The 13037-nt window shown below is 45.3% G+C and overlaps 2 protein-coding genes across 8 annotated transcripts in view; one reads left to right on the top strand and one right to left on the bottom strand.

The window, feature by feature from the left end:
• COPS7B (COP9 signalosome subunit 7B) overlaps positions 1–5825 on the bottom strand; it is a 28212-nt gene extending 22387 nt beyond the window's left edge. For 2 of the 6 annotated variants that reach the window (XM_078328815.1, XM_035306047.3), the window contains exons 1-2: positions 5671–5825; positions 736–1003 (exon numbers count right to left, since the gene is read on the bottom strand). The gene's annotated coding sequence lies outside the window, so the exon portion shown is untranslated. Of the gene's footprint in view, positions 1–735; positions 1004–5331; positions 5558–5670 lie in introns of those variants that run through there. The other 4 variants (XM_078328816.1, XM_078328817.1, XM_008999696.5 and 1 more) reach the window with 4 other exon arrangements.
• Positions 5826–6267: 442 nt separating this feature from the next.
• Positions 6268–13037, top strand: part of PDE6D (phosphodiesterase 6D) — a 65562-nt gene continuing 58792 nt past the window's right edge. For both annotated transcript variants that reach the window (XM_008999694.5, XM_002749890.7), the window contains exon 1: positions 6268–6501. In XM_008999694.5, coding sequence (XP_008997942.1) covers positions 6452–6501 — 50 coding nt within the window. In that variant the 5' untranslated portion in view covers positions 6268–6451. The remainder of the gene's footprint in view (positions 6502–13037) is intronic.

The following is a 13037-nucleotide window of genomic DNA, read 5'->3' as shown; positions in this document are numbered from 1 at the left end:
CAAGTATGACGCCTCACTTAGGATAGATTACCTAAGAAGGTCCGGCCAGACACAGGAAAAAAAAAAAAAGTGAAGTGCTAGGGAACAACGGGTTTTGAGGAAAGAAGGGAAAGGGGAAAGAGAAGGGGAGAGGATACGAGGAAGAAGGAAAGGAGCAGGGAAGAAAGGAGGGTCGGTGGCGGTCAAAGAGAGGAGGAGCGAAATGGCCCTTCCAAGTGGACCCATGTGAAGAGACAGATGGGGATCTCTGCCAAGAGACTGAATGGAAGGAGGTAGAGGTAGAAAGGCGGTAGGGAAATAGAAACTTCGGTCCCTTCAAAAGATCTCGACTTAAAAGAGCAAAGCTTGTGGGCGCAGAGAATGTAAGGAGATGTCGCTGTCTTCTGGAGTGGGAGGGACAGAGGAGGCTAGGCACAGAGCAGAGAGAAATTCCCGTCAGGGGAGGGCGCTATTTTGATGGACCGGAGTGGGGCAAACGGGCAGCCTTTGGGGGTAGGAGAGCGAAGGCAGCCACAGCGCTGAAGCTGAGGGTCGCAAGCTGCAGCAGACTTCAGGGCGGGCGGTCTGTTCCAAGCTGGGCCGCAGGCGTGGAGTGAGGAGCCACGGGGCGCGCTCCCTAAGGCGGAGGCGGGGCGGCACGGCCGCGGGCTTCCTCTGCGCCGGGCGTTAAGCCGGATGGTGCGGCCGATCTTGGAACGCCGGCCCCGTTCGGCCCACCCTCTCGCTAGCCCCTACCTGTCCGCGCCACCTCTCGGTCCTCTGAGTCGCTGGCTCGGCCTCCCGGCGCTTGCCCGCAGGTTGTCAAGCGTCCATGATCAGCCCGGCGTCCGGCGCTTTTCTGCCTCCGCCGACCCGTCGCCCGTGCAGCTCCTCCGGAAGCCTCCCACCGTTGCACTCGCGTTCCGCCCACTCAAGGTTCCCCCCGCCGCGTTCACAGCCTTCGACCTCGGGTGGGGAAGTAGGGGCGAGGTGGCGGGTAAGAGGCTGCAGCCCGGGAACCAGGCTAGGGGCCAGAGGAGAGGAATGAGGCCTAGCCCGCACTGCCGCCCAATCGTCGCCTCCGCCATCCCGGGCTCCAAAACCTCCCCTTAGGCTGCACTCTCTCAGGAGCTCCCCATGACGACTGCGCTACCCCTGGGGACGGAGATATATTAAGCCTACTACCCACCCCTTATTGAGCGTTTTTCCATGTGCCACGTGCTGTACATGCATTATCTCGTTGAATTCTCGTAACTATGGCTAGTATTATTTTTCCCATTTTTCAGGTGAGTTAACTAAGTCCAAAAGTCAGAAAGTGGCAAAGCTTGCTTTGGAACCCAAGCTATCTGAGGCCGAAGCCCATGTTCTAGATCTCTATTCAGAAAATGTTTTAAAATAAGCAAGAGATGGGTTGCGCCAACAATGTTCTGTGACCAAAATGTCATTGATAGCGTTGCATCTGGTGCTTACCAACTCCTCTGAGAAGATGGCTAAGAAATGCCACGTAATTGAACACTTAAACTGATTCTTGTATACACCAGTCTTTCAGGTCTTGAAAATGAGAGAAAAAAGCCCTATTTGCCTATTGTGCATTAGAATGCAGAAATGAGATAGGACAGATGCAAAGGCGCCTCGCACCAACCCATTCATTCATTTATTCAAAAACATTTCTTTAGCACCTATTAGGTCCTAGAAAGTTATATGAAGATAAAACAAGGTTCTTACCCTCAAAAGCTCCAATGTGTTAAATGCTATGAGGAAGATATGACAACAGTTTGGAAGCACAGAAGAGAAGAGGTTGGGGAAGTAAAAATAGGCAAAAAGTGGAAAAAAGGCAGGTAGTGGCCATTGTCACAGGCTTGCACGGTGCAGCATATACTAACATCAAAAAGAAACCCAGAGTGGCTTGAACCCAGGGTTCAAGTGTGAGAAATGAGTACACAACTGGAGTCAGGTCATCAAGGGTCTTGGAATCCACATGCCAGGTACTGGGGAACTACTTAGGCTTTTTAAGCTAAGAAGAGGTATGAATAATTGCCTTTTTAGAGTGATCATGCTAGGGGCTATAGGAATGGATTGGATGTGGAGAGAACTGAAGGCAGGGAAAACCTCCAGTGAGGTGACTGATTTATTCTAGATAAAAGATTGTGAGATCTCAAAAAAAGGTAGTGGCAACTGCCAGGTGAGGTGGCTCATGCCTGTAATTCCAGCACTTTGGGAGGCTGAGGTGGGCAAATCACCTGAGGTCAGGAGTTCAAGACCAGCCTGGCCAACATGGCGAAACCCCATCTCTACTAAAAATACAAAAATTAGCTGGGCATGGTGATACCCACCTCTAATCCCAACTACTCAGGAGGCTGAGGCATGAGAATCGCTGGAACTCAGGAGGTGGAGGTTGCAGTGAGCGAAGATTGCACCACTGCACTCCAGCCTGGGCGACAGAGCAAGACTCCATCTCAAAACAGACAAACAAATAAACAAAAACAAAGGTAGTGGCCATTAGGGATGAAAAAGAAGTGATATTTTTTGAGACATTTAGACTGTAGAATCTATAGGACTTGGTGACGAGTTGAATACAGGGAGAGGGAAGGAGCATAACACCCAGGATTGTGTCCTGGGAGGCCAGAGCTGTCTGGAGCTGGTGTTAGGTGAACAGGGCTATGGAAGAGGAGGGGCAAATATGGAAGTAAGAGAAAGACAAGTGAGTTTAGTCGGACTTCATAAAAATTTCAGCAATGTCTCCACTTCCTCCAGAATAATGTTGACTCCATACTTGCAATTTGAATTTAGTGTTTTGGTTTTTTTCTCTTAAGAGATGGAGTCTTACTCTGTCACCCAGGCTGGAGTGCAGTGGCACCATCATAGCTCACCGCAGCCTTGAACTTCTGGGCTCAAGGGATCCTACCACCTCCACCTCCCAAGTAGGTAAAACTACAGATGTGTGCCACCACAGTCAGCAAATTTGTTCCTATTTTTTTTAGAAATGGAGTCTCACTATGTTGCTCAGACTGGTCTTCAACTCCTGATCTCAAGTGACCCTCCCATCTTGGCTCCCAGAGTGCTGAGATTACAGGTGTAAGCCACCACACCCAGCCCATGGCTGTAGTTAAAGCCCTTCAAAGTGTGCCTCCCTCCTAACTCCTCGAGCTTGCTTTGTTGCACCCCACCCGCTTCACAGTCCAAACTCCCATGCCTGGCACAACTTAAACCTTCCTTCCCAGACACCAGGCCTGTGCTCAAGCTTGCTCTCTTTTTTTGTAATGCTCTTATATATTCCTGTAAAAATCCTACCAACTCTACAAGCAAAGATTTCTAAAATCCAATGCAAAAAACACTAACCATAATAGAAAACATGGAACTTTTGCACTATGTTAAAATTAAGAATTTCTGGCAAGTACGGTGGCTCACACCTGTAATCCCAGCGCTGTGGGAGGCCAAGGTGGGCGTATCACGAGGTCAGAAGTTTGAGACCAGCCTGGCCAACATAGTGAAACCCTGTCTCTACCAAAAATATAAAAATTAGCCAGGCGTGGTGGTAGGAGCCTGTAGTCCCAACTACTTGGGAGGTTGAGGCAAGAGAATCACTTAAATTCGGGAGGTAGATATTGCAGTGAGCCTAGATTGTGCCACTGCACTCCAGCCTAGGCCACAGAGCAAGACTCCATCTCAAAAACAGAATTTCTGCTTGTCAGATGCAGTGGAGTATGCCCATAGTCCTACTTGGGAGGCTGAGGCAGGAGGATCACTTGATCCCAAGAGTTCAAGGTTGTAGTGGTACCTGTGAATAGCCGCTGCATTCCAGCCTTAGCAACGCAGCAGAGACCCCATTCCTTGAAATAATAATAATTTGTTTCAGAAGACACCAGTAAGAGAATGAAAAGACAAGCCACACCTTGGAAAAGACATCTGCAAAGCATATATCAAAGAACTCCATATCCAGACTGTAAAGAACTACATATCAGCAAGAAGACAGCCCAATTTTTAAAAGTCAGAAAAAGAGCGGGCACTTCACAAAAGAGGACATTCAACTAGCCAAGAAGCACATTGAAAGGTGCTCAACAGGAAAAACGTAAATAGATACCTTAATGAGATACCACATTCAGCTAGAATGGCTAAAATTAAGAAGACTGACAGCAAACATCCAGTGTTGACAAGGATAAGAGGCACCTAGAACTCTCATATTTCTGGTGAAGGTGTAAATTGGTACAATCATTTTGAAAGACTAGCAATGTCTACTATCACAGATCATGTGCAAACCCTCCCTACACACCAGCAATTCCTATCCTGGAAGTGTGTGCAAGTGTTTACAAAAAGATACATGTAAGAATGCTCACTACAGCTTTGCTAATAATAGTCCAAAAAAATCACAACCCAAATGCCCACCAACAGTGGGAAAGATAAATTATGATATATGCATACAACAGAATACTATTCAGCAGTTAAAAGGCTACACACAACAAGGATGAATTTCACAAAAATACTGACAAGGTTAAAAAGCCAGACACATACTGTACATACTCTATGATTACATTTAACTGGAATTCAACAACAGGCAAAACTGATCTATGGTGATACAGTCAAAAGAGTGATTATCTCAATATGTAAGAATGTAATACTGATTGGGAAGGAGCACTAGGCATGCTAGAAATGTTCTTTATCTTGATTTGGGCAGCAGGGACAGGGGTGTATACCTATGTGAAAACTGTTCCCTTACTGTATGTACGTTACACCTCATTAACAAAAACTTTTTTAACATGAAAAAAAAATTCAAGCTCAAATGTCACCTTCTCATTAAACTTTTGCCAGCTGTAATGAATCTTTTTATCAGGGCCTCCTTAGCATTCTGATGTCATTTCTTTATGCCATTTTACCACACTCCATCTTGAATCTCAGTGGAGTCTCCTTATTTCTCTAAATAGATGTTTTGTTTATCTTCCTGGTGGCAGTGACCATGTCCTTCACCTTTTACCCACTCAGGGCCTAACAAATAATAGGCTGAAAACATGTTTGTTGAATTACATGGAAGAAAAAATTGGGTGAGTTCCCAGATGGGTGAAAGCGAGGACAGGCAGAGGAAGGAAGGCCAAGAGAAGGACATAGGAGGTCTCCAAGGAAACCGTGGCTCACACTGCAATTTTACCTACTTCCTGAAATCACGTTAAATGTCACTTTGAGTGGCAAAGAACAAAACACCAAGTCATACCTAGGCTGAAAATATACAAATATCACACTCCCTTACTTACAAGAAATCACCAAATAAATGCTACCTAATCTCTGGGTGTTTCAACACTGGATGGGAAAACCGTTCAAGGAGAATAAGAATTCACATTGCCATCCTGCTAAAAATATCACCTCCTTAGTGTGGTGCAGAGTCCGGACTGCAAGTCAGCAGACTTAGGGCCGAATTCTAACTCCGCCCGAACTTGCTGTGATCTGCGACCAATCCCTTCGCCTCTCTGGGCCTCAGTTTCCTCATACATAAAAACAGGGTGTAGATTAGCAAAGTCCCTTTCTGTATTGATATCGTGTGTACAACCCATAGCTCTCACGATCCAAAGCAGGAATACAGCAAAAACCCCTGAAAAACACGTAAAAGACGCCTCAGACCAACAAACAAGCACGACTTGAAGAAGTCATTTTGTTATCTTTCACAGTTCAATCAGTGTTTTTGTTTGTTGTTTGGTGCCTTACCATGATTTGCAGAAGATGTCTGAGTTCCATGTAAACAGAAGGTGACTCTCTGCGGGTGTCATCTTCTTCGGAGGGTGAGAAGGGTCTTCCCGCCTGGTTTCAAGTCTCAGGATTCCGAAACCACCAACTCAGCTGGCGGGTTTATGAATTTGCGCACACTGCGCGGCACACTGGAGCCTTAAGTTACAGAGGAACTGAGTGCAGGGGATGTTGGGATTTGTAGTCCCCAGGCCTCTTTGTAGTGCGCTGGGATCTGTGGTCCCTGAGTGCACCGCTGGCATGCTGGGAAATGTAGTCTGTCGCATCTCACAGTGCAACTAGCTGCCGTCTCACAGTGCAACTAGCTGCCGGTTAGTGTGCTCAGCGGCTAGAGCAGGTCCCTAAAGCCTCTGCATATCCGAAGGCAACCCTCCGCTGGGACAAACTCTAGGCAACAACACCAGATGAATATTATGTCCTTTGGGACTTCCCGGGGTGGGCCCTTCCCATTGACGTTCACAGTCCCCCTGCGAAGCCGCTGCGCGCTCCTATTGGCTGATTGGGTTGCCAATTGCCAAGGCGGGCTTTCCATTGGTTCCAGGAGGGCACTCGAGGCTTGGGGGAAGGAGAAGGGATCAGGAGCGGGAGCTGAGGGGAGAAAGAGGCCGGTCCGGGTTTGGCCGCTGCTGCTGCTCTCCCGAGGTCTCCAGGCCGGACTGCGGCTCCATCCTCGGCTCCTGGGCACCGTCTACGAGGCTCCGCCAACCAGAGTGAGAAAGCCGCGGGCGGCGACTGCCGCATCATGTCAACCAAGGACGAGCGAGCCAGGGAGATCCTGAGGGGCTTCAAACTGTATCCGCCCGGGAGCTGGGCGGGGCCGGGAGGACTTGGGAGATTGCCGCTCCCTGAGGAGACTGGCAGGGGGCGGGGGCCGCGCCAGGTGGGCCCCACCGAAGAAGGGCCGCGGGAGGGGAAAGGAAAGGAACAGCTTGCCCGGCCCCGGGAGGGACCGGGCGCGAGAGGCGGCCCCAGGGGCGTCCGGAGGAAGGACTGGGACGTTGACGGGAGCCCCGGGAGGTGGCGGGTGGGGACGGTGGAGCCTGGGGGACGGGGCTGCTAGAGGCGCCGGGCTTCGGAAACGCTGTCAGAGAGGCCGGCTGGATTCCGATCCCCGGCCGGGACCCAGAGGCCGGGAGGGAGCTGCGGCCCGCAGGGAAGGGCTGAGGGGGCGCGGTGGGCTGATCTCTCAAACTAGAAGCCCTCTGGCGGGAAGCCCACCTGGGGAGCGCGGAACGGTGACTTGGAGCGGGCGACCTTGTGTGGGACAATTACCAGTGCTTTTTAAAACTCTCTTAGGTCCCCCACCGCACCGCACCCCACCCCCGTCTGGTTTCCACAACTTCTTTTCCAAACCTGTGGCTTCTTCCAGGGCTGGAGTAGTTGGGGGATGTGGGGAAACAGAAATCCAAGATCGACCTTGTCTTAACACTCTTGGCCTTCTGAGGCATTGGTTACTGCCTCCCCCTCAGCGCCTCGGTTTTCTTTCCAGCTAGATGGGGACCGTAGGCTTGGGTGCGGGGTGCCGCGCTGGGACTCCTAGCCGAGGTGTCTTTGCTGGCTCCTGTCGTTGTGGTTAACGCCTGGCGGTGGTGGAGCTGTCCAGCAAAGGTGTGATGTGGCTGGGGCCACGGTAGACTAGAGTTGGGTAGAAAAATCATTGCCTCGGGCCTATTGTGGTGCCACTTTTGCAACCTCTCCTCGATGTGGCAAGGAAGCTTTGTGTTTTCGTCGAGTGTGTTAGGCTGTCACCATATGATGCTGATGAAAAAAATGCAAACTTGTATCTTCACATTTTCCATTCTCCTGCCGACTTTAATCTCTTCATACATCTTGTCTGTAATCTATAGTGCGGAACGAACTTAAATTCCCCCCGCGGTGAAAAGGTAGTCATCACTTTTGGGCTCCTCCCTTGGAGGTTTAGTGCACTGTTCTCTTGGTCTGCTGTTGTGTTTTCACATTGTCCATGTCATCCTTACAAATTTTAATTGCTTTGCTATGATCAGAAACCAAGTTGGTAATACATTTTAGATCACAGTGCAAAAAGTACAAGTGAGATTTTTCAAATGGAAATTGATCTTTGCTTTTTAAAAAAATAAAGGCTGTATCCCCTTTGCATACTACCGTTTGTGATAAACTTTAAGTTACTTTTATGTAGTGGTTTAGTGGCAGCCTCTTTTACCTCCATATGCCTTTCTGTGTTTCTCTCCATAATGGATCATATAGGTATATAGGGATGACTAAAGTGCTAGAAAAGCTATGACATGGATTTTATTTTCCCTGAATTATGTTATTACTTAACAAGTAACAATGTAATAATATTGTTACTTAACATGCAGTGTAGGCAGTAAACCAGAGACTATGGAGAATTGAGAGGTTGAGAGGTTTCAGAAGCAGCGTTTTCATCTGATTGGAAAAACCATATTGCTGAAAAGAAGAAAGGTCTTTTTAATGGCTTTTGAACAAGCAAAGAAGTTTGAGCTTCTCGCTTTCAGTCTTGGCTCTTGAACCTGTTGAGAAAGAGGGTAAGAGACAAATACAGGAAAGAGTAGAAAGCAGAATCTGTGTCAGCCCACTAGAAGGAAAAGTGAATCAACGGATTCAGTGATGTCAGTGCACCCAGAAACAGGCTTTCAGGGAGAGCTTGACCTGAGCTAATTAAATCCTAAAGCACAAGGGAAGCAGCCACATCAAAAAGTTAGCATGAGAGCAGTGGCGTGCTCATCCTCTGGTAGTCTTTATTGGGCATCTGGGGAGTAAGAGAGAAAAGAAAAGCAGGAACGTTAGGATATGCTGCTACCTTCAGGAAAAAGTAAAATTAATGTTGGCCAGGTGCAGTGACTCACATCTCTCATCCCAGCACTTTGGGAGGCTGAGGTGGGCAGATCACCTTAGGTCGGGTGTTCGAGACCATCCTGACCAACATGGAGAAATGCTGTTTCTACAAAAAATGCAAAACTAGCTGGGTGTGGTGGTGTATGCCTGCAATCCCAGCTACTCAGGAGGCTGAGGCAGGAGATCGCTTGCACCCAGGAGGCAGAGGTTGCTTTGAGCCAAGATTGAGCCATTACACTCCGGTCTGGGCAACAAGAGTGAAACTCCATCTCAAAAAAAAAAAAGATAAAATGTTTTAGTAAGGAACTATCTGACTGTTGTCCACTTTTTATTGGGTAAATAGATTTTCTGAACTTTCAGAGTATCTGTTTCTGAAAGAATAGTTTATCACTACAAAAAGAGCACCATTATGTTCTCCCACCAACAATATTGATAGTACTTAGTTGACCTGTTGACTAGGTCAGTCTTTTTTATTTGCCAGTTTGCACAACAAATGAGATCTTGTTTTAATTGGTATTCTCCTGGATTCCTAGATCCATGAAGAGGTAATGTAGCATAGTGGTTAAGAGCTATACTGGCCTGTGGCTATACTGCCTGCACTGGAATTCTTGCCCTGCACTCCTAGTTGTGTGTCCATGAGCAACTGCTTTAACCTCACCTCAATTTTCTTGTCTGTAAAATGGGGAAAATGATAGTACCTATCGCATGGGTTGTGAGAGTAAATGAGTTGATATCTAAAGCATTTAGAAAAGCACCTGATCCACAGTAAACATTACGCTTTGGCTTCTTGTTATTATCAAAGACGTTGTACATCTCCTCTACTTGGCCATTTCTTTTCCCTCTGTAAATTGTTTGTTAATTTTGTTTTTGCCTATTTTACTATTAAATTGTTTCTTTTTCTTGTTTGTAGATGTTCTTTACATATTTTAATACCAATCCTTTGCCTATTATGTATTTTGCAACTATTTTCTCTCAGTGTATTGTCTCCTATTTTGTTGAACAGAATTTTAAAATTGTCATTTCAAATTTATTTTATTTTTTCAAAACAGAGTCTCGCTCTGTTGCCCAGTTTGAAATGCAGTGGCGCAGTCTTGGATCACTACAACTTCCACCTTCCAGGTTCAAACAATTCTCCTTCCTCAGCCTCCCAAGTAGCTGGGATTACAGGCACATGCCACCACACTCAGCTAATTTTTGTATTTTTAGTAGAGACAGGGTTTCATCAGGTTGGCCAGGCTGATGATCTCAAACTCCTGACCTTGTGATCCACCAGCCTCAGCCTTCCAAAGTGCTGGGATTACAGGTGTGAGCCACCGTGCCTGGCCTCACATGTATTAATATTTTCCATCTAGCTTTTGCATTTTGTTTCTTGTTTAAAAAGATCTTTCTTATCCCAAGATCGACTAAATGTGTTTCTTTCTTCTCTTTTCAATGTTTAGCTCTTTAATCCACTTGGAATTTATTTACACATTTGGTATGTGGTAGACATCTAAGTAATTCTGCTATTTGGATAGCCATTAGTTCCACTACTATTTACTAAGTAGTTAGTCCATCTTTTCCTCGCTGTCTTGAAATGCCATCCTTGTCATATCCTAAATTTTCATAAGACATAGGCTTATTTTTGGATTCTTTATTTCATTGATCTGTCTCTTCCTGTGCCTATACACACTTGGTTGAACTATTACAGCTTTATGATATGATTTACTGTAGTTTATAATAGGATTGGTCTGTTATTAACATAATATATGTGTTTAAGGTCCCTATAAATATTTGTGCCCCTTTTGTTCACAGAGAAGCTTGCCCATATGCCCATAACAGATAGAAATATGAGGACTTGGCTGGGCCTGGTGGCTCATGCCTGTAATCCCAGCATTTGGGAGGCCAAGGTAGGACAATCGCTCAAAGCCAGGAGTTCAAGACCAACCTGGCCAACATAGTGAGATCCCCAACTCTTAAAAAAAAAAATTAAAGTTACTCCGTAAAAGTGAATACTGTGTGCAAAAATCAGGTATAGTCTGAGTGAATTCAGTACAGGCCTTTGTACTTGCCATCAGTTGTTTCAAAACAAAATCTTATAAGATTTTATTCTCATATCACCTATACCCCATCTTACCCTACCTCTTTCAGAGTATCTTTTTTTGTGAGAATAGTTTATTACTACAAAAAGAGCACCATTGCCAGGCGTGGTGGCTCATGCTTATAATTCCAGCAGTTTGGGAGGCCGAGGTGGGCAGATCACCTGAGGTCAGGAGTTTGAGACCAGCCTGACCAACATGGAGAAGCCCCATCTCTACTAAAAAATACAACATTAGCCGATCATGGTGGCACATGCCTGTAATCCCAGCTACTCGGGAGGCTGAGACAGAAGAATCGCTTAAACCCAGGAAGTGGAGGTTGCAGTGAGCCGACATTGTGCCATTGCACTCCAGCCTGGGCAGCAAGAGCAAAACTCTGTCAAAAAAAAAAAAAGAGCATCATTATGATCTCTCACCAACAGTGTTGATAGTACTCAGTTTTCCACGTTGACTAGGTCAATATTTTTTATTTTTGCTGGTTTGGACAACACATGATACCTTGTTTTAATTTGTATTTTTCTGAATCCTAGATCCATAAAAGCTAAAATAGCATAGTGGTTAAGAGCTATGCTGAGCTATACTACCTCTCAAGAAATGCAAGGCTCTCATACACATTAAGAACCTTGCATTTCTTTCTTGTTTGTTAAAAGTATAACATTTCCTAATTGTAAATTAATGTTATGAATGAAATTCTACTTGGGGAACAGTAAGATTCTCCTGCAAATATTTATGATTTGATTATTTTAAGCAGCTGACCTAGAGATTGATGTTTGTAAATCCCACATTTCCCATTTCATTTCTTCAACAAAGATCTGTTGGGTAACTGTTATGTATAGGGCACTCTACACTTGAAGGATACAAAAATGAATAACTTACAGTTCCTTCTTTCCAGAAGCTTAACCAGCTTTATGTCTGTTTAGAATATCTTCAAAAGCAGTGCTGCATTTTTAAAAATTGTATTAATTTTCCTGTTACAAATTCCAGCCACCTAGAGTGAACTTTGTAAATATTTTAATATAGCCTTCTAATGTAGCCAGTGTTTAATGTGTTTTTTTAAAAAATGGAATTATAACTGTCATTTTGTAACTTGCTTTGATCACTTAATAATGGTTACTTTCAGTTGCTTTCCCTGAGGTAGATTTGTCATAGAACTGTTTTTTTTGAGATGGAGTCTCGCCCTTGTCACCCAGGCTTGAGTGCAATGGCACGATCTCCACCTCCCAGATTCAAGCAATTCTGCTGCCTCAGCCTCCCAAGTAGCTGGGATTACAGGTACCTGCCACCACGCCCAGCTAATTTTTGTATTTTAGACAGGGTTTCACCATGTTGGCCAGACTGATTTCAAACTCCTGACCTGATGTGATCCACATGCCTCGGCCTCCCAAAGTGCTGGGATTGTAGGTGTGAGCCACCACACCCAGCATTTGTCACAGTGGTCTTATAGTAGCTTTCTAGTATTGTCTGCATCCACTGTTTTGCCTATTTGAATAGTTTTTTCATCAACATAAAAATATAACTATTAAATTAACAAGAAACAAATGTCTATAAGAAAGAATTATACTTTTATGATTTTATTATCTTTATCTGGAATTTGCTTTGATCTAAGATACAGAGTAGTGATTTAGCTTTTTTTTTTAATATTGGCTCATATTTTTTTTTATTCTAGAATGGTTATTTTTTTTATTGCATTTTAGGTTTTGGGGTACACGTGAAGAACATGTAAGATTGTTGCATAGGGACACAGATGGCAGTGTGATTTGCTGCCTTCCTCCCCTTCACCTATATCTGGCATTTCTCCCCATGCTATCTCTCCCCAACTCCCCATCCCCCACTGTCCCTCCCCTATTTCCCCCCAACAGAACCCAGTGTGTGATGCTCCCCTCCCTGTGTCCATGTGTTCTCATTGTTCAACACCCGCCTATGAGTGAGAACATGCAGTGTTTGATTTTCTGTTCTTGTGTCAGTTTGCTGAGAATGATGGTTTCCAGGTTCATCCATGTCCCTACAAAGGACACAAACTCATCGTTTTTGATGGCTGCATAGTATTCCATGGTGTATATGTGCCACATTTTCCCTGTCCAGTCTATCATCGATGGGCATTTGGGTTGGTTCCAAGTCTTTGCTATGGTACACAGTGCTGCAGTGAACATTCGTGTGCATATGTCCTTATAGTAGAATGATTTATAATCCTTTGGATATATACCCAGTAATAATATTTCTGGGTCAAACGGAATTTCTATTTCTAGGTCCTTGAGGAATCGCCACACTGTTTTCCACAATGGTTGAACTAATTTACACTCTCACCAACATTGTAAAAGTGTTCCTATTTCTCCACATCCTCTCCAGCATCTGTTGTCTCCAGATTTTTTAATGATCGCCATTCTAACTGACGTGAGATGGTATCTCAATGTAGTTTTGATT

This window comes from Callithrix jacchus, chromosome 6, assembly GCF_049354715.1.
Source record: "Callithrix jacchus isolate 240 chromosome 6, calJac240_pri, whole genome shotgun sequence".
Lineage (NCBI taxonomy): Eukaryota > Metazoa > Chordata > Mammalia > Primates > Cebidae > Callithrix > Callithrix jacchus.
Note: the sequence above shows the minus strand (reverse complement) of the source record. Positions and strands in the feature narration are given on the sequence as shown.